The sequence below is a fragment of the Entelurus aequoreus genome, linkage group LG14, assembly GCF_033978785.1.
Source record: "Entelurus aequoreus isolate RoL-2023_Sb linkage group LG14, RoL_Eaeq_v1.1, whole genome shotgun sequence".
Classification (NCBI taxonomy): domain Eukaryota; kingdom Metazoa; phylum Chordata; class Actinopteri; order Syngnathiformes; family Syngnathidae; genus Entelurus; species Entelurus aequoreus.
Genome location: NC_084744.1, coordinates 43649781 through 43673784, shown reverse-complemented (window position 1 = coordinate 43673784; position 24004 = coordinate 43649781). Strand labels below are relative to the sequence as shown.

The following is a 24004-nucleotide window of genomic DNA, read 5'->3' as shown; positions in this document are numbered from 1 at the left end:
ATTTGAAAGGCAATTTAAAATAAATAAAGAATAGTGAACAACAGGCTGAATAAGTGTACGTTATATGAGGCATAAATAACCAACTGAGAACGTGGCTGGTATGTTAACGTAACATATTATGGTAAGAGTCATTCAAATAACTATAACATATAGAACATGCTATACATTTACCAAACAATCTGTCACACCTAATCGCTAAATCCGATGAAATCTTATACGTCTAGTCTCTTACGTGAATGAGCTAAATAATATTATTTGATATTTTACGGTAATGTGTTAATAATTTCACACATAAGTCGCTCCTGAGTATAAGTCGCACCCCCGGCCAAACTATGAAAAAAACTGCGACTTATAGTCCGAAAAATACGGTACTTAATTCAAATAACTCAAAAATAATATTTTCTAAGGGTTTTAATGTCTTCAGAGTAGGATGCTTGCATGATAACGGTAGCTTTGTTCACCATAAAGACCAGAAAGCTATGATGTGTTTTCTGAACTTACAGTATGATTGTTATATTCGTATAGTTTAGGAAAGAAAAAAAAACAATTTTCAGGTTGAATGCGTTACCTTGACTGGCTGTACATTTGATGATATAATGTATTTCAATTTTTATCAGACAGCAGTACCAGTAAATCGTTCTTTGGACAAAAACAAAACACTTACATCATAAAGTTAAAGGTGCTGTTTGCAACTTCCTCACAGTAACATTTTTAAAAGCAAAAATTATAACAAGAACAACAAATTCTTTACAATTACAAAGTTTATGTCAGATAGGCTCCAGCGCCCCCCACGACCCCGAAAGGAATAAGCGGTAGAAAATGGATGGATGGATGTCATAACATTTTCACAGGCCCCAATAAAATCATTTGGTTTCTCCGGCGGTCACTTGCCTGGCCGGTCTTGTCAACAAGTACGTGCACCAGCACATACACTTATACACACATACAAAAGCACTCGAAGAGAAGCAACAAACAATTCGCAGTCACGTTGTTGTTTTGATAGAACATACATTCTATGACAACTAACGCAAGCTCTTCAAATTGCTATTATTAGCTAATCACACCTAAAGCTAATGCGTACGTAATCACGTCATAACTTACGAGAAGCCGTAAGATATATTGTGTAAAATACATTGGAAAGTTGCCGCACTCTAGGCATCTGTGTAAATGTTGCAAATAGCCACTTTAACTTAAATATAATATTAATATAAATTATAATATTATTATCTCTCTCTCTCTATATATATATATATATATATATATATGTATATACATATATATATATAATATATAATATTTTCTCCATTTACGAATTGGTTCTTTAACAAGATTTTGAAATAAATAACTTTGTATGTTTAAGCAAATCTCTATAAGAAACAATGTTAACATGAACAATATGTTCTAGCCTCAAGAAAAGTCCATATTTTAGTAAAAAGCTATTACACTTGGAACACAATATACAGCTTTATACAGTACTGTATACAAACAAACGTAACGATGGGGTGATGACTTTCTATTTAACAACAAGTCCAAAACAACAACCAACTGAACTGTCCTCCTTGTGTGCATCCGCCATGCCGACACGCACACACACTGTCACCAGCCCTGTGGTGCACTAAGTTTGAAATCACAAAACTCCTTGACTTCAAGCCAGGTCACAACAACGATGAGGAACCAAAAATGTATCCATTTTACCTTGTGGGTTAATCTTCTTGGCGTGCAGTGGAAAGAAGCTGAGGCAGGGTGGTGGCAGTGTGGACATCGCTGTGGATACTTCCGGAATGTTTCAAAATAATTGCTTGTCCATTGCTTTAGTTTGCTAAAATAATGCTATTTGGTAACAGTAGAAGAGAAAGTCAAACACAAATACAGATAGACGGAATAGACATTGAAAGGGTAAAATAAAACACATTTTTGGGTGTAATAATAGATGATTAAATGAATTGGAAATCTCATGTAAAAATTATACAACATATAGTAGCAAGAAACACATCAATACTGAATAAAGCAAAACATTTTCTGGACCAAACATCACTTTATAGTCTTTACTGCTCACTAGTGTTACATATCTGAGTTATTGTGCAGAAATATGGGGAAATAACTACAAATGTGCACTTCATTCACTAACTGTGTTACAAAAAAAATTCAGTTATAATAATACATAATGTTGGATATAGAGAACATACAAACTCTTTATTTATTGAATCACAAATATTGAAATTCAACGATTTGGTGCATTTGCAAACAGCTAAAATGATGTACAAAGCAAACTATAACCTGCTAGCCAAGAATGTACAACAATTCTTCTCACCAAAAGAGGAGAAATTTTACCTTTGAGGAAAATCTAATTTAAAAACATTTGTATGCACGTACAACACTTAAAACCTTTAGCTGATCAGTATGTGGAATTAAATGATGGAATGGATTCATTTAAGCATAGAAATTAAACAAAGCACCAATATGATTCAGTTTAAGAGACTGTTCAAACTACAAGTGTTCACAAAGTACACAGAAAAGAATTATGATGAACATCTTCAACCCTTTTTTTCTCTTTTGTAATAATGATTATTTATGTATTTAATATTTGTTTACTTATCATGGTATATCATTAATTTATTATTTATTTGTTTCAGAGAACAAGGAAATAGGATAAAATTGCTATGGTATGAAAAGGGGTAGGATTAAATAAGCACAGCTTCTTCCTACTCCTTTTCGGACGTGCTGTAATGAAACAACTGGAAATATGTAATGCATTACATTGGAGGTATGCATGTTCCAACTGAACTGAAACTGAACTGAGATTTATATTGAGCTAGCAAAACTAGGAAAACACTGTAAGAAGGCTAAAATAACATTAAAAAAGCACTGAGCACTTTGAAGTAAATCAAAAAGTTTGTACAATGAAGGGTTTGTAAATGGAGGTTCCTCTGTAAATGAGTTATTATAGCATGTTTGATCAGTTAACAAACCAGAGCAAAGGTCAGTGTTAAGAGTCAGGTGTTGCTTGACACAGTCGTGAGGACAGCTGGAAAGATCCACTCAGCGCTGCTCTCTGGATTAAGTTGCACTTCATCTGCAGCGGCGTTGTAAAATATCTGTTGAGCAAACATCAGCAAGCCGCTCCTATCTTTTACTTAGTCCTTGAACAGATGCCTTTTTCCGAGAAAGGGAGAGAGAACTCCCATTTGGCTTTGCTGGGGGATGTCAAACTGAGGTGGAACAATGAGAACACTGATTCCTTTTCCTCATTTCTGATTCATGCAAACCCTTTTCCCTGTCTTGTGATTGCAGTATTTACAATGTATCAGACCACCCGCATGTGTTAGTAATTGCTATGAAGTAGTAAAGGTGTAGGGTTGAATAAGATTTGCTTCTTTCTACACCTTTTTGGACATGTCGTAAAGACATTATAAGGCTAGATGTGCTTAATGAAAGGTGACTGAGGTGTTGTGAAACAGACACAATATTTTCCTTTAATTTATTATCCTTCTATTAATGTGGAACAGTTTTGTTAATAAATGAGTGAAATTGACATTTTGAGGGTGCGTGTATTTATATCACATTATGCAGTTGACAAGCACAAATACGGTGTGAATCAATCCGTGCTGTTCCATGTCATTGAGTGCTGTAAGTAAGAAAAAGAACAAGAAATTAGAAAAACAACACAAATGGAGACACGTTTGCAAACACCAATGACATTGAATAGTCACACTGCTTCATTTTCTATGCCCCATTCAGTTCATGATAACTGCTGCTTCAATGTTAGGCTTAGCTTTTAGCAGATTTTCCGTATTTTTCCTACAGACAGCATTTGGTGACTTTAAACAACAAGGCTATGGATTGATTCACACTAGTTTTCGCCTTTTGAAGGCTACTGTAAAAACTGGAAAATTGATCTTGAAAGTCCTTAAAAGGTGCTTGAATTTGCCCATGGATAAGGTGTACGAACCCTGGATCATATAATCACCCAGCCCTATGCTGAACTTAGTAAATATATCTGATGATCATTGTAACTTAATTCAGTTCTTAATCATAATTGCATTGCAAATCTGTGGATTTTAATTAATGGCTAACAGAAGATTGAATGATATACCCTCCAAAAAAGGGATCTTTGGTCTATTATAGTCACTACGAATTTAGGGAAAGACCGGTTTGTTTATTTTGACAATTGCATGTAATTAATTACAATGATTACAGTTCTAGCGTGCTGTCTGGCACTCTTATTTTTAAGCATGTTATTATGTCCGCCAGTATATTATTAGTGTTTGTAATCAGCTTTCACTCTGCCTTCTCAGTGCATTAAAACCTACAAGACCGACTGGCATGTTGTCAACTACAAGTATGAAGCTTATTCTGGAGACTTCAGGCAGCTTCCAAAGTAAGTCTTTAATACTCAAGCTGCTATCTTATGTGTTATTGTGTGTTTTCCTGGCTGACACAATGTCACTGTTGTGTAATTACAAAGACACAATAATACTGAAACAGTTTCCTATTTATGGAACTGTGCGTACCTTCTGACTGCAGCAAGTGGACACCACCCTCATTGTCTGTATATTGTGTCATCAGGCCCTGCCTCTTCCCTTAAGACTATCTTTTTTACGTTCATTTTCGGTCAATGCAATGTTGATGACCTTCACGTTGACGCTCTGCAGACAGTCGGGAAGTTAAAACAATACCCTGTGACGTGTGTTGCCTGTTAAAAGCTTCACATTTAATTTTCCAAGTCGTTCTTGAAGGTACTCAGCGGACACCCTTGCATGTTTCCATGATTAGTCTTAGTTGGAAAATGCATTTACCAAAACAGCCTGCCTAGTTGTGACTGATGTGAGGCAGCTGCATACCATCAAAATATTGTTTTTTAAATGACCACCTCGAAGTGATTCTATTTAAAAACAAAATTAATAGCCTTTAACATTTGCATCTATGTTTGATGTGGTATGTTCAATGCGGGCCTAATTATATACATCCATTATCTAATTTACAGCAAAGTGTCCAGGCCTGAAAAACTGGCGGTCCATGTCTTTGAAGTAGACGAGGATGTTGACAAAGACGAGGTAAGTTTCGCTGTGAGGAACATTTGCTGTGAAAAGAGAATGTCGCTAAAAAGTTGCAAGGGGTACGACACATTTAAAGGCCTACTGAAATTAATTTTTTTAATTTAAACGGGTATAGCAGATCCATGCGATGTGTCATACTTGATCATTTCGCGATATTGCCATATTTTTGCTGAAAGGATTTAGTAGAGAACATCGACGATAAAGTTCGCAATTTTTGGTCGCTGATAAAAAAAAAGCCTTGCCTGTACCAGAAGTAGCGTGACGTCACAGGTTGAAAGGCTCCTCACATTTCCCCATTGTTTACACCAGCAGCGAGAGCGATTCGGACCGAAAAAGCGACGATTACCCCATTAATTTGAGCCAGGATGAAAGATTCGTGGATGAGGAACGTGAGAGTGAAGAACTAGAGTGCAGTGCAGGACGCATCTTTTTTCGCTCTGACCGTAACTTAGGTACAAGCTGGCTCATTGGATTCCACACTCTCTCCTTTTTCTATTGTGGATCACGGATTTGTATTTTAAACCACCTCGGATACTATATCCTCTTGAAAATGAGAGTCGAGAACGCGAAATGGACATTCACAGTGACTTTTATCTCCACGGCAATACATCGGCGACGCACTTTAGCTACGGAGCTAACGTGATAGCATCGGGCTTAACTGCAGATAGAAACAAAAGAAATAAACCCCTGACTGGAAGGATAGACAGAAAATCAACAATACTATTAAACCCTGGACCTATAACTACACAGTTAATGCTTTCCAGCCTGGCAAAGCTTAACAATGCTGTTGCTAACGACGCCATTGAAGCTAACTTAGCAAGAGGACCTCACAGAGCTATGCTAAAAACATTAGCTATCCACCTACGCCAGCCAGCCCTCATCTGCTCATCAACACCCGTGCTCACCTGCGTTCCAGCGATCGACGGAGCGACGAAGGACTTCACCCAATCATCAATGCAGTCGGCGGCTAGCGTCGGATAGCGCGTCTGCTATCCAAGTCAAAGTCCTCCTGGTTGTGTTGCTGCAGCCGGCCGCTAATACACCGATCCCACCTACAGCCGTCTTCTTTGCCGTCTTCATTGTTCATTAAACAAATTGCAAAAGATTCACCAACACAGATGTCCAGAATACTGTGGAATTTTGCGATGAAAACCAAGCTTTTTGTATTGGATACAATGTGTCCGAATACTTCCGTTTCAACGATTGACGTCACGCGCATACGTCATCATACATAGACGTTTTCAACCAGAAGTTTAGCGGGAAATTTAAAATTGCACTTTATAAGTTAACCCGGCCGTATTGGCATGTGTTGCAATGTTAAGATTTCATCATTGATATATAAACTATCAGACTGCGTGGTCGGTAGTAGTGGGTTTCAGTAGGCCTTTAAGTTATTGTATTTGTTGCTTGGCCCTACCGTTTTCGTGGGCACCTTTACTACAATATATCGTATTCCAAACGCAACACAATCCTTTCACAATATGTTTTGCAATAGCAGTTCATGGGAAAACTAATCAGTCAGTGTCGCCATTATAAAGCTTTATAGACTGTAACTTTTAAACATTCTTAAAGGGGCAGTTTTCATCCTTTATGCAGATGCGGAGAAAGCGCTAATTTTTAAATGGTAAATGGGTTATACTTGTATAGCGCTTTTCTTCCTTCAAGGTACTCAAAGCGCTTTGACACTATTTCCACATTCACCCATTCACACACACATTCACACACTGATGGCGGGAGCTGCCATGCAAGGCGCTAACCACGACCCATCAGGAGCAAGAGTGAAGTGTCTTGCTCAAGTACACAACGGACGTGATTAGGTTGGTAGAAGCTGGGGATCGAACCAGGAACCCTCAGGTTGCTGGCACGGCCACTCTCCTGTGCGCCATATCATATAAAATTGTCCGCCACGTCAATAAATGGTGTGCCAGTCCACATGATTTAACGCCATTTAATGTGACCCAGGACCCTAATCGAACATGGTCCTTCACGTCATTTAACGTGGCCCTCTATGGGCGGCCATAATTTCGACGTGGCCCTCAACAAGTTTGACTCCCCTGATCTAAATAAGTTTTTGGTTAGTTTTGAGAAAAACATATGCCAGTCAAAGATCCTCAATATGACAAAATTGTTATGAACCTTCTGCTAGTCAAAGATCCTCCATAACCATTTTCAGGACGTCTACAACTTTCAATGAAATGCTCTCCATAGCGTATGTAGTGTTTTAAGCACTATATACCCCAACCTTTTCCGGCTTTTAGCACGCAGTTACCTAAACAAATATGCTTCTATGTAACACGCACATATGCATGCACATTAGCTTTGTGTGTTGTCACCCAATGATCACGTTTTAGCTATTAAGGTGGAATTTTTGCATTTCTTAGTGTGCAATATGGGTATTAGGATAGTTATTAATATTTATATTTACACAATGTAATCGTTGCGCAATATGGCAATGTTTATTGTTCATCAATCAATCAAAGTTTATTTATACAGCCCTTAATCACAAGTGTCTCAATGGGCTGCACAAGCCACAACGACATCCTCAGCTTATCACTCCTTTGTAGTACATTTTACGTTTGTTGCTGTTTGTAAAAGTCTGCATGCAACCAAATGTTGTCATGTTGTCTGATGAATAAATACAAAACCTAAAACCAGTGAAGTTGTCACGTTGTGTAAATGGTAAATAAAAAGAGAATACAATGATTTGCAAATCCTTTTCAACTTATATTCAATTGAATAGACTGCAAAGACAAGATATTTAATGTTCGAACTGGAAAACTTTGTTATTTTTTGCAAATATTAGCTCTTTTGGAATTTGATGCGGCCCTGCGATGAGGTGGCGACTTGTCCAGGGTGTACCCCGCCTTCCGCCCGATTGTAGCTGAGATAGGCTCCAGCGCCCCCTGCAACCCCGAAGGGAATAAGCGGTAGAAAATGGATGGATGGATGGAATTTGATGCCTGCAACATGTTTTAAAAAAGCTGGCACAAGTGGCAAAAAAGACAGGTGAACAGGCTCATTGGGAACAGGTGGGTGCCATGATTGGGTATAAAAGCAGCTTCCATGAAATGCTCAGTCATTCACAAACAAGGATAGGACGAGGGTCACCACTTTGTAAACACATGCGTGAGCCAAATTGTCGAATAGTTTAAGAACAACATTTCTCAACGAGCCATTGCAAGGAATTTAGGGGTTTCACCATCTACGGTCTGTAATATCATCAAAAGGTTCAGAGAATCTGGAGAAATCACTGCACATAAGCAATGATATTACGGACCTTCGATCCCGTAGGCGGTACTGCATCAAAAAACGACATCAGTGTGTAAAGGATATCACCACATGGGCTCAGGAACACTTCAGAAAACCACTGTCAGTAACTACTGTTTGTCGCTACATGTGTAAGTGCAAGTTAAAACTCTACTAAGCAAAGCGAAAGCCATTTATCAACAACACCCAGAAATGGCGCCGTTTCGCTTCGCTGGGCCCAAGCTCATCTAAGATGGACTGATGCAAAGTAGAAAAGTGTTCTGTGGTTTGACGAGTCCACATTTCAAATTGTTTTTTGAAACTGTGGACTCGTCCGGACCAAAGAGGAAAAGAACCATCCGGATTGTTCTAGGCGCAAAGTGTAAAAGCCAGCATCTGTGATGGTATGGGGGTGTATTAGTGCCCAAGGCATGGGTAACTTACACATCTGTGAAGGCGCCATTAATGCTGAAAGGTACATACAGGTTTTGGAGCAACATGTATTGCCATCCAAGCAGCGTTATCATGGACGCCCCTGCTTATTTCAGCAAGACAATACCAAGCCACGTGTTACATCAACGTGGCTTCATAGTAAAAGAGTGCGAGTACTAGACTGGCCTGCCTGTAGTCCAGACCTGTCTCCCATTGAAAATGTGTGGTGCATTATGAAGCCTAAAATACCACAACGGAGACCCCCGGACTGTTGAGCAACTTAAGCTGTACATCAAGCAAGAATGAGAAATAATTCCACCTGAAAAGCTTCAAAAACGTGTCTCCTCAGTTCCCAAACGTTTACTGAGTGTTGTTAAAGGAAAAGGTCATGTAACACAGTGGTAAAATGCCCCTGTACCAACTTGTGTTGCTGCCATTAAATTCTAAGTTAATGATTATTTGCAAAAACAAAATTAAGTTTCTCAGTTTTAACATTAAATATCTTGTCTTTGCAGTCTATTCAATTGAATGTAAGTTGAAAAGGATTTGCAAATCATTGTATTCTCTTTTTATTTACGAATTACACAACGTGCCAACTTCACTGGTTTTGGGTATTGTAAATATCCCATCCTATCCTATGTGTAAGCCTGAAAATTGTCAGTTGCTTCTTTTGGACTGCTTTTGTGTATATATACAGTATTCCCTGTGTGTACGTGTGTATGACACAGCGGTGAGAGAACAGCCTGAATGCCAGAGAAATTCCTCAGAAAGACAAGCAAGTTTTATTTAATATAATAAGTCATTGTGAAAAATGTAAACACTTTAAAAATATATACATGCATAGATACATAGACTGTTATTCATCCCAACCCACAATGGGGAAATTATATGGTTGCAGTGCAGGTTTTTACATACAGTAACAGAAGTAAAATATGAAAAACTAAAATTAGTTATACATATCAACTAACAATTGCACTATATATAGATAACAATAAAACAAAAACACAATCTTAACACCCATGTGGCACACCAAGAAAAAAAAAGATCACAGTAATCATATAAGTGCGTTGTAAAGTTTTATAACTGTGGAACGAAAGGACCTGTGGAGTCTTATGCTGAAGGAGCTACTCAGGGCCTCTGCAGTGTCATGCATGGTGTGGGAGGGTTGGACATCACGGATGTCAACATTATTGTTATATTTTTTGCTTAGAAAAATGTAACTGAGCAAGTTGAAAAGGCCCTCTCAACTGTCACACAATTGTAAACATAACTTAACCATTTTTAATCAGGCGCATTGTCGCGACAGTCGTGTTGCCAGGATGCGTAAGGGCAGGCAGGAAGCAGCGTGTGGGTAAGACAATTATTTGTAACTCTTTAAAAAAGGCCAAATTCCAAGAAGAGACCATGCAGCTGGAAAATAGCATGTGAAGCTCAAGGCTAACTTAGCACAGCTAATAGCATAGACTTAAACCTAAGTAGGAGTGTGAACAGCAACGTAACAGTTGCACGTAGTAAAACAAGCTAAGTAAAACAACAAACCTGAAACACAAACTGTCGCATTAAGCAAACAGAGTGAACGGGTATATAGCGAGGTGTGATTAGTGGCAGCAGCAGGTAGGGACACTAATCAATAAACAGAAACTGGTGTGTATTATCAGCGCACCTAGCAACCAGAACGTGAATAAAGGAAGGAGTGCTAAGACAGAAATAGACTTTAAACATAGGATAACTATAACACAATTCCAGGTCATGATATAATTACTACTTTCTTATATAGTGTCACACAAAAAGAGCCACAAAAAGCCAAAGTAAAATAGCCAACTGCAACAATTTTCTGAATACAGTATTCCTCTTCTCACAAGAAGCCAACGAGGTAAAATGCATGGACAAGTGGACATTTGGTGGGAGGTTTGTTTTTCTGAAAGAATTTCATAACAATGATATGACATAACCCTAACTAACTCACACACACTACTTAGTAATTATGGTAAAAGAGTAGTGTTTTTGTCGCAAAATATAGTTTAGTTTTGAATATTGCAACAGGACCCAACCTTTTTTGGATGCATTGTTGTTAACCCAGCTCAAACATAGTGACACTTAAAGGGGAACTGTACTTTTTTGAGAATTGTTCCCATCATTCACAATCCTTCATGCATTCCATTTCGTAAATAAACGCGAGCAAACAATGGAGCCAATGGAAGTCGTTCCATTCCGCCTATAAAGACACTATGTAAGTATAAATATAATGTAGTAAGAGACACATTCATAATCAATCCATCCATTTTCTACCGCTTCTCCCTTTCGGGGTGCTGGAGCCTATCCCAGCTGCATTCGGGCGGAAGGCAGGGTACACCGTGGACAAGTCACCACCTCATCGCAGGGCCAACACAGATAGACAGACAACATTCACACTCACATTCACACACTAGGGACCATTTAGTGTTGCCAATCAACCTATCCCCAGGTGCATGTCTTTGGAGGTGGGAGGGGCCTATCCCCAGGTGCATGTCTTTGGAGGTGGGAGGAAGCCGGATTACCTAGAGGGAACCCACGCAGTCACGGGGAGAACATGCAAACTCCACACAGAAAGATCCCGAGCCCAGGATCGACCTTCGTATTGTGAGGCACATGCACTAACCCCTGTGCCACCGTGCTGCCCCACATTCATAATAACATGCAATATTTACATATTTTGCTCATTTTAAGCATACAGCAGCTTATTAATTTCACAGACACATCACATTTGTTTTTCCCTTCAACAACAAGAAATCTAGTAATCTCAACAGACTTCGTGAGAGCCATCAATAGCTGCGTTTCCATTGCAGTTTTCCGCAAAATAAAAGCAAAATTTCCAAGTACAACTTGTAAGTATTTCCATTAATAAACCTCTTAAGGCCCAAGCTGTTTGTTTACATGCTTTTTTTTATTTCTCTTTGCTATTTGGGCTTATTTGACCCTAATTAGAATAAAAACTAAGAATCATCTTTTGATATGATGTACTTAGTCCATAAGTACACAAATGTGTACTTCATGTTTAGTGACATGCTAATTCTTATTTTTACACTTTTTTTTGCCAAATTCCATTGTATGTTATACTCTTCTGACACCACCAGATAGCAGTATAAATGTCCACATAAGCGGCCATAAGACCCAAATTCAGTAGTGTACACAATTTTGGAAATAAGCTAAAAGGTGCTGTCCACGCATGTGGCCAACTAAGCCTTTATAGGTTTTAAAGGGTGTGTTGTGTGCCAAAATTTCCTACAACTAAATGAAGATAAAACTGAGATAATTGTTTTTGGTGCTAAAAAAGAAAGGTTTAAAGTCGTCCAACACCTTCAATCACTGTCCCTGAAAACCTCAAATAAAGCCAGAAATCTTGGGGTTATTTTAGATTCTGATTTACATTTCGACAGTCACATCAAATCAGTAACAAAATCGGCCTACTATCACCTCAAAAATGTAAAAAGACTTACAGGGCTCATGTCAGCTCAAGACTTTGAAAAACTTGTACATGCCTTTATTACCAGTAGGCTAGACTATTGTAATGGTCTCCTTGCAGGTCTTCCCAAAAAAACTGTCAGGCAGCTACAGCTTGTTCAGAACGCTGCTGCTAGAGTTCTAACAAAGACCAAAAAATGTGAGCACATTACACCAATTCTTAAATCCTTACATTGGCTCCCTGTACATCAGAGAATTGATTTCAAAATCCTCCTGCTCACATATAAATCACTACATGGTCTAGGGCCGAAGTATATCACTGATATGCTCCCACTATATAAGCCCTCTAGATCACTAAGATCTTCTGAGACCAATCTGTTAGCGGTTCCAAGAGTAAACTCAAATCAAGGGAGAGCATCATTCAGTCACTATGCAACACATAGCTGGAATAAACTTCCTGAAGATGTCAGACTTTCCCCAACTCTGACTACTTTTAAAACTAGACTGAAGACTTTTATGTTCACCTTAGCTTTCAGCTAAATCTTTTAATCTTTTAACTTTTAACGTCTGCACTGTTTTTATTTTTATTGTCTGCATTTTAATTTTGCTTTTATTTTCTTTCATTTCACTTTGTTGTCTGTGAAACACTTTGAGTCTGCCTTGTGTATGAAAAGCGCTATACAAATAAAGTTGCCTTGCCTTGCCTTGTGTCATGAACTGTAATTCTCGTAAAATCTCATCCCACGTGACTCCACTTTGAAGAAAATATTGCAGCCACCGCTGTTGCTGTGATGTCAGTAGAAGACAAAGGCAGCGAGTGATTGCTTAGAGGTTACGTCCTTAGGGCTCCTTTGACATTGTTCCGGCATGTGGGGCTCTCTGAGCCTGCGTGTTAGCCTCTATTCCCGGGAAGGGATCCGCGAGATGGCCCGGTGCGGCGGTGCCCCGTCACTCCCCCCGACCGACCAATGGGAAGGGAGACCAAGACGACCAGTCTGCATCTGTGTTTAAGTGACCTCTAAAAACGGAAAAAGTGTTTCCATCATGCTTTTGCGAAACCCTTGAATATCGAAACATCTCAAAAACCTCCTAATGAGAGCACAAAAATGTTTCAGTGATATTTGAGAGGTTTCAAAATATGGGTGTTTCCATTACCAGTTTCTTATTACGATATTAGAGTTTTGCACATTTCTAGGGGTAATGGAAACGCAGCTACAGACTACTTTAGATTTAGATTTAGATTTATTGGTCCCCGTTTTGGGGAAATTCTTTTTCACTGCCGTACATTTAAACAATAGACATTACACATCACGAACAAAAAGACATCATACATGACCAACACATTTACAGGCTTGTCAGACAGGTCGGCCGGGCCTGCTGTTTAGGGCGGCTATAGCTGCAGGGATAAGGCTTTTCCCGAAGCGGGCCCTCTGGAATTTGAGACAAATTATCCAGAATGTTGTCTTTTTTAGCCTAAATACAAGGAGGAGAGCTACAAGTTTTAGAAGCTGTCTTCGAAACCGATCCAGCTCTTGTGAAACACTAACCCCGGGTTTGCACTGAATGCGTAATGGCTGCGGAACGAAACCGCCACCGCCACGGAGCAGCACCGCCATACACAGTCCGGCAATCCGCGCCTAATTACGTGATAAGTGAAGTTGTAATAAAGGGAACTACAAACTGTTTTTTCTGTCTTTCCAGAGGAGCAGAAGCAAATTTAGGGGATGTCCACACTTTTCCTCTAAAAATGCAGGGGACCGCTTTGGTATTTTTATTTTTTTTATTAGGTAAAAAGCCAAAAATCAGAAAATATGTTTATAGACCGAGCATAGTGCTATACTAGTATTGAAACTTCCCCTTTTTGTCTGTTCAGTGTGCCCTTTTGCATTTTGTTTTTGCTATGCACACTTTGAACACTTCTCCTTAGAATGAGCAATGAGGTTGATGGATCACATGACAAAAAATATAAAATACAGTAACATCGTGTTATGATCCTGACCTTTTGCCATCATGTTCATCATAAAACTACTCCTCGTACAGTCAAGCAGGTGTGTGTCCATCTGCTAGTTCTGGATTTGTTTCTGCCGAACCACTCCCTCTCTCCCACACACGACAAGGGTTTTGGCACCGAAAATCATCAAATAAATAAACCGTCTTTGTTTTTGTATGTTGAACTGTATTGGGTATGGTTTTTCTTTAAGTTTTGAGGAGCAAATTGAGGTCAGAGGAAATGAGCCCGATGGTTTGTTTGGCTCTCCGGGGAACTGCAGTGTTGTCTAGACACTAAGGAGGACAATCGGGCCCTGAACTTTTCCAGATGGTTTTCAGAACACTCCATAAGAACCATTAGAAATATCACAATGATTTCCAGCACATAAAAAATGCATTTTTGCTTCATGAGACTAAGGAAAATATATACAAAAACGGGAGATGGAGATGATGTTGGACCAGAGAGCCGACATCTTGAAAGGCCATTCAGACTTTGAAGTGTTTGTAAGTGTCAGGGAAACAGTTCCTCACATCTAAGGTTACTTAATCCTAATGTCCATGGAAGGATGATCTAAACCAGGGCTGGCTGTGCTCGCAACATTCCTTCACTTGTTGGTTTTCTATAGCCTTAAGGATCCTCATCGCTGGTGTACCTTTAGGAATGTGTGCTGGTAGAGGTCATACCATTTCTCACTGCCTCCTCTCAGAAATGGGCGATGAAACAGAGACGAGATGCGTTACAAATGCCATGCAAAGATCTTAAGCGTTTATTTGGGTTCACACACAGAGTTTGTTTAATGTTCTCCTGCCTGCCTGTTTGGACTGAGTCAGACTCACACCACATCGGACTCTGCATGGTCTCAAACCCAGAGATCAGAGAGGCCGTTCTTTGGCAGGGTTTCTTTCCAGTATCCGTGATATAATGTTCTGATGAAATATTACTCTTTAGCCTGTTTACCCTGACTTAACTGGTGATATCGGCTTCATTGTACCTTCCGGTTTTGCTTACAGAGCATGACAACATTTTAGAAAAGATGTTATCAACTGCATGACTTATCTACATCTCATAGTTATTTTCTTTTGCAGGATACAGCCTCCCTTGGATCCCAGAAGGATGGGATCACCAAACATGGTTGGCTCTATAAAGGCAACATGAACAGTGCCATCAGTGTTACAATGAGGGTAAGAAAGAGATTTTCCTACAAATACAGAAAACTGTATGGATATCCACTATTGAGTCTTTTTTTAAGCATATTACGGTTTAATGTAATATACAGAGGTACCTCGGTTTCTGTATGTCAGGTTCAAACACTGATGACATCTATTAAACAAGACAAGAAGCAAGGAATTAAACAGAGACAGAATTCAATTAAGCTCAATTGAGGAGAAACGCGTATACACTGTACCCTTGCACAGTGTCGTCGCACGCTCTGACGAAAGATTGTACGCCTCCTCTTTTATTAGGACTTTCCCTGATTACATGGCAACAGCTGTTTCTAAGGGGGGGGGGGGGTCTTGAACAGCCATCGCCTTTGATTAAAAACAGTTCAAAGAAAAGGTCGTAAAACAGTTCAAAGAAAAGGTGCCTGGACGGGAGTCAGGCCCTGCTTCCTCTCCGCTTTGTAGATCTCAGGTCAAGACAAAATCTTCCTGTGGATTTCAATAGAAGAAAGAAACCGACGCCTTCATGTCGCTTCCCATCCTACACCGTGGAGTTTTACGAGCCTTTTGCTTGGTATGATCAAAGACAGCTTTTGTCTGCTCAACGGGCGAGCTGAACTCAATGTAACACAAAGTTTTGTGATAACTTAGATACAATTATTCTGACACCGTACGTGACACTTTTTCTACGATTCGATTACATTTTCCTCAAAATGTTTTCCTCGGTTTTTGTATTCTGTATTGGTTATCGGAAATGGAACGGCCAAACATTGCTTGTAACAAACTAGTCCATTTGTCCGCATATCACTCGCCGGAATCAGGTGACACAAACAAAGAATCCCTTGGTCTGTGACCCTGTCTCTGTGATTTTTCTTACTGACCACAATGACACCAAAGAACGTCAACACTTTGGTAAAGAAGGTGAGAAACACTCAAGAAAGAATTCGTTGCAGAGTACGTAGGTGGCGTCCGTCTATCGCCGCCTTTGCCAGCAATAGTCTTGGGTAAAAGTAAAAGTGATGTTAAATGTTCATTTGTCCATTTAATTAATCATTCATATGTATTCTTTATTGTTTTCTCAATGTAAAACTATAATTATTCTCTATAAAACATTTTAAATTTTTTGTGTTTTGGGGTTTTTGGAATGGATTTTTTTAGATATGTATTATTTCTTATGAGAAAATTGCTTTGATTTTCATAAATATATGTATATACGTATATATACAGTATATATTAGGGCTGCAACAACTAATCGAATAAAATCGATTATTAAAATAGTTGGCGATTAATTTAGTCATCGATTCGTTGGATCCATGCTATGCGCATGCGCAGAAGCTACTTTTTATTTTTTGAAATTTTTATTTTTTTATTTTTTTTAATAAACCTTTATTTATAAATTGTAACATTTACAAACATCTGAAAAACAATAATCAAAAAAAGTATGGTGCCAGTATACTGTTTTTAAAAAAAAAAAATACTGGAAAGGATAGAACAGTAGTTTGTCTCTTTTATCCGATTATTAATCGATTAATTGAAGTAATAATCGACAGATTAATCGATTATCAAATTAGTTGTTAGTTGCAGCCCTAATATATATGTGTATGTATATATATGTATATATATATATATATACATACATACATACATACATACATATATATATATATATATATATATATATATATATATATATATATATATATATATATATATATATATATATATATATATATATATGTATGTATATATATATGTATGTATACAGTGTATATATATATATATATATATATATATATATATATATATATATATATATATATATATATATATATATATATATATATATATATAAAAATTCCAATATTAATAAAAAATCTGCTTTTATTATGATAGAAACGCTCAGATTTTATTCAGCTTAAAGGGGAACCGCACTTTTTTTTCTTTTTTTCCCTATTTTCTTAATGCATTCTAACTCTTAAATAAACCTAAATAAAAGTTTGCTTACAGCGGAGCCAATGGGAAATCCTCTATTCCGCCTATCCATCCAAAAACCGAATAAATAACCATCCAAAAATGTACATTTCCGTGACTTGAATATTAAATAGGTATTAGTGATATTGTTATTATAAGCGTTAACGCAGACCAACTATTTATAGCAGTGCCTTGATCACAACCTTGCGTGCCAAAGTCGTCATGATTGACTGTTTAGCTGCTTCCTTGTTTTTCTTGCTCGTCAAACTTTGTTGTAGATTATAAATCATGCCTCTCACCTGGAAGGTAGAAGGACGAGGACATATTCCGACAAGGTGGTACACTTCGGCATCCAATTTAGACCTGGGAATTACGAGAATGACACAAAAAGACACTTGGTTAAATCCCCCTTTTCTTTGCTGGGATTATGAGTCATTCTTCATATAAACGGGAATATATGAATCCTAATGACAGCATACATTGTACAGTAAGTTATGTTTTATAATGTTTGTTGGCTTTTATAAAGTCTGCAGTGATTAAAAATCAATAAAAAAAGCGAACGTCGTGACGCGTTTTTGAAATTAATGCGCCGTGTATGCTTAAAATGTTCAGAATACGTAAATATTAAATGTGCCCATCACTACATTACATATATACTCACATCATGTATATACACCTTTAATGGAGGTGTTAAGATGTTTTTAAGGGCTTCATAGGCAGAATAGAGCGGCTCCCATTGGCTTCATGTAAGCAGACTTTTGATCGCATTTATTTAATATTTAAAATGCACAAAAAAAATACATCCTTCGTTGTGTTTCATAATGATTGTGAATGATAGGCAAAATTCCATAAAAAGTGCAGTTCCACATTCACTACAATATTGTAAATTTTAGAAGTAAGCTGTTTGCTACTTAATATTGCTGACAGTGCCAATAATACCTGGCTTCATCTTTTGAAAAATATACTTTTAATACAGATCGTATTTGATTGTGCAGGTCTACCGTATGTTGTGGCTGAAAGGAAGAGCATACAATACTGATAAAGTGACTGCCACTAGTTTTTATGACTAGCAGCCTCATTTTGTATCACTACACACTTGCTGTGTAAAAGCTGAACAAGACAATGTTGTTTGTATCTATTTCATTAGTCATTTAAGAGGCGATATTTCCATCTGACCCAACTGGGGGACGGCTCCTACAATCTAAACTTCTACAAGGATGAAAAAATATCCAAAGAGCCTAAAGGGACCATTTTCTTGGACTCCTGCATGGGTGTAGTTCAGGTAAGCTTTGTAACTTTCTTTCTTCTTTCTTTCTTTAGTTTATTTCGAACATGAACACACTTACAGCATATTACATCACACAATTTCATATCATTTCACTTTACATCACGTCCGAAATGGAGTAGGAAAATTTAAAGCTTATTTAATCCTACCCCTTTCCCACTTCAGAGCATTTACAAATATATACATTTATTTACTGACTTTTTTATAGTAAAATGACATCCGTGAATGAGTAATACAACAGTAATACAACTTTGCCTTTGCATCTGTAAAACCACAGTGGCCCTAAACTGTGAAGTGTGAACTAAGGCCCCGTTTACACTAAGCCGGATAAGGTTATCTAGGGTAAATCACACCTAACCTTATCCGTGTCCACACACAACAACAATGCCACCGTTTGCGTATGCGCGGGGGGGAAAAAAATATCCACCTGAGCGTCCATCTGCTCCAATCTTTCCAGTAGATGACTATACTTCACTGTGAAGTTATTTAAAAATAGCTATATTGTAAATAGTTTGCAGTGCATTTTACATTTGTTTGCTGTTCTGTGTGCAAGTTTTTAAATTAAAATGTATCTCCTTTGAAGTGTTGTGGTATTTCAATTACCGTATTTCCTTGAATAGCCGCAGGGGCGCTAATTAATTTAAAACCTCCTGTCACTCCGGCGCTTAGCAGAAGCCTGCGGGATGGCCAAGCATGCGCTAATTATTTTAAAACCTCTTCTCACTCCGGCGCTTACCTTATGATGAAAAGCACATTTAATAAAAAAAACGTTATTATTGTCTTACCTTTAGGTATAAATGAGTCCAAGCCAGCTCCTTTTGAAGAAAAGCATCGATATAGAAGTCTTCCTTATCTTTCTTCAGTTTTAAAAGTCTCTCTGTCTCGATGGAGATCTTCCTTTTAAGTATTACCTCCTGCTTCGATTGAAAGTCCAGTTTAGAAAACTGTTTTATTTTAGATATGTAATCCTCCATGGTAAAAGTCCAAGCAAACAATGGCTGCGCACTCTTGCTGCCGGTTGTCTTCTTCTGCAGCACTCTTCTGCAGTACCAGCAGTCGCAAGAAGGATCACTAGCGCCCTCTACCACCAGGAGGCGGGAGTAATTTAATGACTCATATTTGACCCGGTGGAAGTGCCAAGCATGCGCTAATTATTTTGCGAAACGAGTTTGACCCGGCTGTAATTCGAGGCATGCGAATACCATATTCCCGGCGCCAATTCAAGGAAATACAGTAACTGGAATCCAGTGTGCTGTGTGGCCCTATTGTAGTGAATCACACCTGAGCCATCATAAATTAATCAAATCTTTAATCGACATGAGAAAGTAGACAATGCGATTAAGAACATTTTACAACAATTAATCTAGGGATCTAAATATGACAGTATATAAAATATAAAATATGACATCTCCGAGTTGGGGAGGAGATCTTGCCCCAAGTGGAGGAGTTCAAGTACCTCGGAGTCTTGCTCACGAGTGGGGGAAGAATGGATTGTGAAATCAACAGGCGGATCGGTGCGGCGTCTTCAGTCATGCGGACGCTGTATCGATCCTTTGTGGTGAAGAAGGAGCTGAGCCGGAAGGCAAAGCTCTCAATTTACCGGTCGATCTATGTTCCCATCCTCACCTACGGTCATGAGCTTTGGGTTATGACCGAAAGGACAAGATCACGGGTACAAGCAGCCGAAATAAGTTTCCTCCGCCGAGTGGCGGGGCTCTCCTTTAGAGATAGGGTGAGAAGCTCTGTCATCCGGGAAGAACTCAGAGTAAAGCTGCTGCTCCTCCACATGGAGAGGAACCAGAAGAGGTGGTTTGGGCATCTGGTCAGGATGCCACCCGAACGCCTCCCTAGGGAGGTGTTTAGGGCACGTCCGACCGGCAGGAGGCCAAGGGGAAGACCCAGGACACGTTGGGAAGACTATGTCTCCCAGCTGGCCTGGGAACGCCTCGGGATCCCCCGGGAAGAGCTGGACGAAGTGGCTGGGGAGAGGGAAGTCTGGGCTTCCCTGCTTAGGCTGCTGCCCCCGCGCCCCGACCTCGGATAAGCGGAAGAAAATGGATGGATAATCTAGGGATCTAAATATGGTAGGTCAGTCTGGTTAATGTCCATGGGGCGGCGCAGTGAACCAAAGCGTGCCTTCAGTCGTCCAAACGCACACTCGATGACCATGCGGGCCATAAAGCAACATTTGTAGTCACACACTGCCTGTATCACATCCACGGGAGGAAGGGACAACGTTTTTTGGTAAGTAGAATCACAGCTGACCCGGACATTCCAAAGTTCCCTTACCGTCTGAGATGTGTAGTATCCCAAATAGCTGCAATCGCCCGTTGCCTTCTTTTAAGGTATTGATTTGTGGTTTCCAAAAGCGCCCGTACATGTACAAGAAGGAGAAACACGGGCATGTCAGGGCGGCATGGCGCAGTGGGTAGAGCAACCGTGCCAGAAACTTGAGGGTTGCATGTTCGCTCCCCACCTCTTACCATCCAAATCGCTGCCGTTGTGTCCTTGGTCATGACACTTCACCCTTGCCCCCGGTGCCGCTTACACGGGTGAATGAATGATAAATGATGGGTGGTGGTCGGAGGGGCTGTAGGCGCGAACTGGCAGCCACGCTTCCGCCAGTCTACCCCAGGGCAGCTGTGGCTACGGAAGTAGCTTACCACCACCAGGTGTGAATGAATGATGGTTTCTCACTTCTCTGTGAAGCGCTTTGAGTGTCTAATAAAGCGCTATATAAATCTAATCCATTATTACTATTATTATTATTATGTCTGGATGATCCCCCTCCATCTTTGTTATTGTGAGGTTCAAACACCGATGACATCTATTAAACAGACAAGAAGCAAGGAATTAAACAGAGACCCAATTCAATTTAGCTCATTGAGGAGAAACGTCTGGGCTGTATTCTTTGCACAGTCTTCCACCACGCTCTGACAAAAGGATTGCACGCCTCCTCTTGTATTTGGACTTTCCCTGATTACATGGCAACAGCTGTTTCTAAGGAGAGAGGGGGTCGTAACAGTTCAAAGAAAAGATGCTTGGAGCTTGCGTCAGGTCCTGCTTCCTCTCCGCTTTGTAGATCTCGGGTCAAGACAAGATCTTCCTGTGGATTACAATAGATCAAAGAAACCGACACATTCATGTCGCTTCCCATCCTACTGTACATTTTACAAACCTTTTGCTTGGTAAGATCAAAGACAGCTTTTGTCTGCTCGCCGGGAACTCATGGAAACACAAAGTTTTGTGATAACTTACATACAATTATTCTGACAGTTATGAAGCTGGCTGTGGCGCGTTCTTTCTGATGTCACTTCCTGTGTGGGGCGCGGTCTTTCTGGCATCACTTCCTGTGTGGGCGGTGTCTTTCTGGCGTCACTTCCTGTGTGGGCGCGGTCTTTCTGGCGTCACTTCCTCTCCGAACTCACTTTGTAAACGATCGATGAGTCCATACAAAGCTAAGTGCCGGAGATTCAAGAAATACACCCCCCCTCCCCCCTTAGAGGGGGATGGGGGGCGGGGGTCACTCACATCTGCGGTCCTCTCCAAGGTTTCTCATAGTCATTCACATCGACGTCCCGCTGGGTTGTGAGTTTTTCCTTGCCCTTATGTGGGCTCTGAACTGAGGATGTCGTTGTGGCTTGTGCAGTCCTTTGAGACACTTGTGATTTAGGGCTATATAAATAAACATTGATTGATTGACTTACCCGTGTAAAAACTTGTCCCAGAAGGGTTACCTTAAACGCTGGTTTAGTGTGGCTGAAACGGGGCTTCGGCGAAATAATTATTCGTTTAAGGGGTTAAACGACTTAGTGTAGACACGGCCTAAGCAGCCGTGGCAGCACAGGGTGTAACCTGCACCCCGCGGAGCATTACAGCAAGAATTAAACCAAGAATGCGAGCATGGTAATTACTCTTGATGTATTTTCCAGTTTGCAGGAAATTGCTCCAAATAAAGCAGGCCAAAGTTCAAGCCTAGTTGCACAAACACTGATGCACTGCTGCTACGTATGTGTTGTATAAGGCTCTTTACTTTAAACTTGTGTCTGGAAACCCGAGTAGAATCTGGACAAACGTTTGCATCACTTTACTGAGTGCTGTTAAAGCAAGGTGAACGCTGAAACCGCACTTTCGTGCAACCTCTTGGCAATCATTGCCACATGCTCACATCTGGATGTAGGCCCAAACTCACTTGTGTGCGCATTATTATCTGCCATCGAAAAAGATAGACAGGCTCCACCCTGACCTTGCTGGCTCTAATCGGATGTTTGGCTGTGGGGTGCATGATGAGGTATGGTCAGGTGTCCATGATGAGGGATGGTCAGGTGTTGTAGCTTTGATAGCCTGAGCAAAAATAAACACAAATTCTATAGATTTTTAATGTCCGTCCCAATGTCACGCTATATTGTTTTTGGGACGGCTTGGATATAGTGCGAGTGTATTGTAAATTCCCTGCAATCTGATTGGTTGAAAGACTCAGAATGATTGGACCGTAGATAACCATATATAACGTGGACCCCAACTTAAACAAGTTGAAAAACTTATTCGGGTGTTACCATTTAGTGGTCAATTGTACGGAATATGTACTGCACTGTGCAATCTACTAATAAAAGTTTCAATCAATCAATCAATCAATCAAATTGACAGGTCGGAAGCGTGAATACCAGCTAACTCTACTTATTGGTCACTTTAGATATAAATCTATATACATTCACTGTACAAACATACATATACACATACTGTCCATATACATTCACTGTACAAACATACATATACACATACTGTCCATATACATTCACTGTACAAACATACATATACACATACTGTACATATACATTCACTGTACAAACATACATATACACATACTGTACATATACATTCACTGTACAAACATACATATACACATACTGTACATATACATTCACTGTACAAACATACATATACACATACTGTACATATACATTCACTGTACAAACATACATATACACATACTGTACATATACATTCACTGTACAAACATACATATACACATACTGTACATATACATTCACTGTACAAACATACATATACACATACTGTACATATGCAAGTACATATACACACATACACTCATGCATATAATCAGGTTTCATCAAACATAAATTAACGTTGTTGCCCTAGGGTAAACGGGGTAACACATGGCACACTGACAAAGCTTAACCTATCGTTACTATAACAATCTTCAAGGTTAATCTCTTTCTTCCCCTCCATTTTTCTGCTTTCTTTTGTATCTCTAGTTATCATTACGTATATGTATTGTTGCATTTGAACAACTGTATTGTTAATAATAGAGGTAATTATTGTTATTATTCATTATCAATAGTGCTATTTCTATTGGTATTTGTAATGCTCCATTTGTAGTGTAATAATGTTCATTGTTATT

At 39.3% G+C, this 24004-nt stretch overlaps 1 protein-coding gene across 5 annotated transcripts in view; it reads left to right on the top strand.

Annotated features, from left to right (window-relative positions):
• LOC133664922 (dedicator of cytokinesis protein 9-like) overlaps positions 1 to 24004 on the top strand; it is a 270243-nt gene that overhangs the window by 157545 nt on the left and 88694 nt on the right. For all 5 annotated transcript variants that reach the window (XM_062069950.1, XM_062069949.1, XM_062069946.1 and 2 more), the window contains exons 4-7: positions 4296 to 4378; positions 4985 to 5054; positions 15252 to 15347; positions 18445 to 18579. In XM_062069950.1, coding sequence (XP_061925934.1) covers positions 4296 to 4378; positions 4985 to 5054; positions 15252 to 15347; positions 18445 to 18579 — 384 coding nt within the window. The remainder of the gene's footprint in view (positions 1 to 4295; positions 4379 to 4984; positions 5055 to 15251; positions 15348 to 18444; positions 18580 to 24004) is intronic.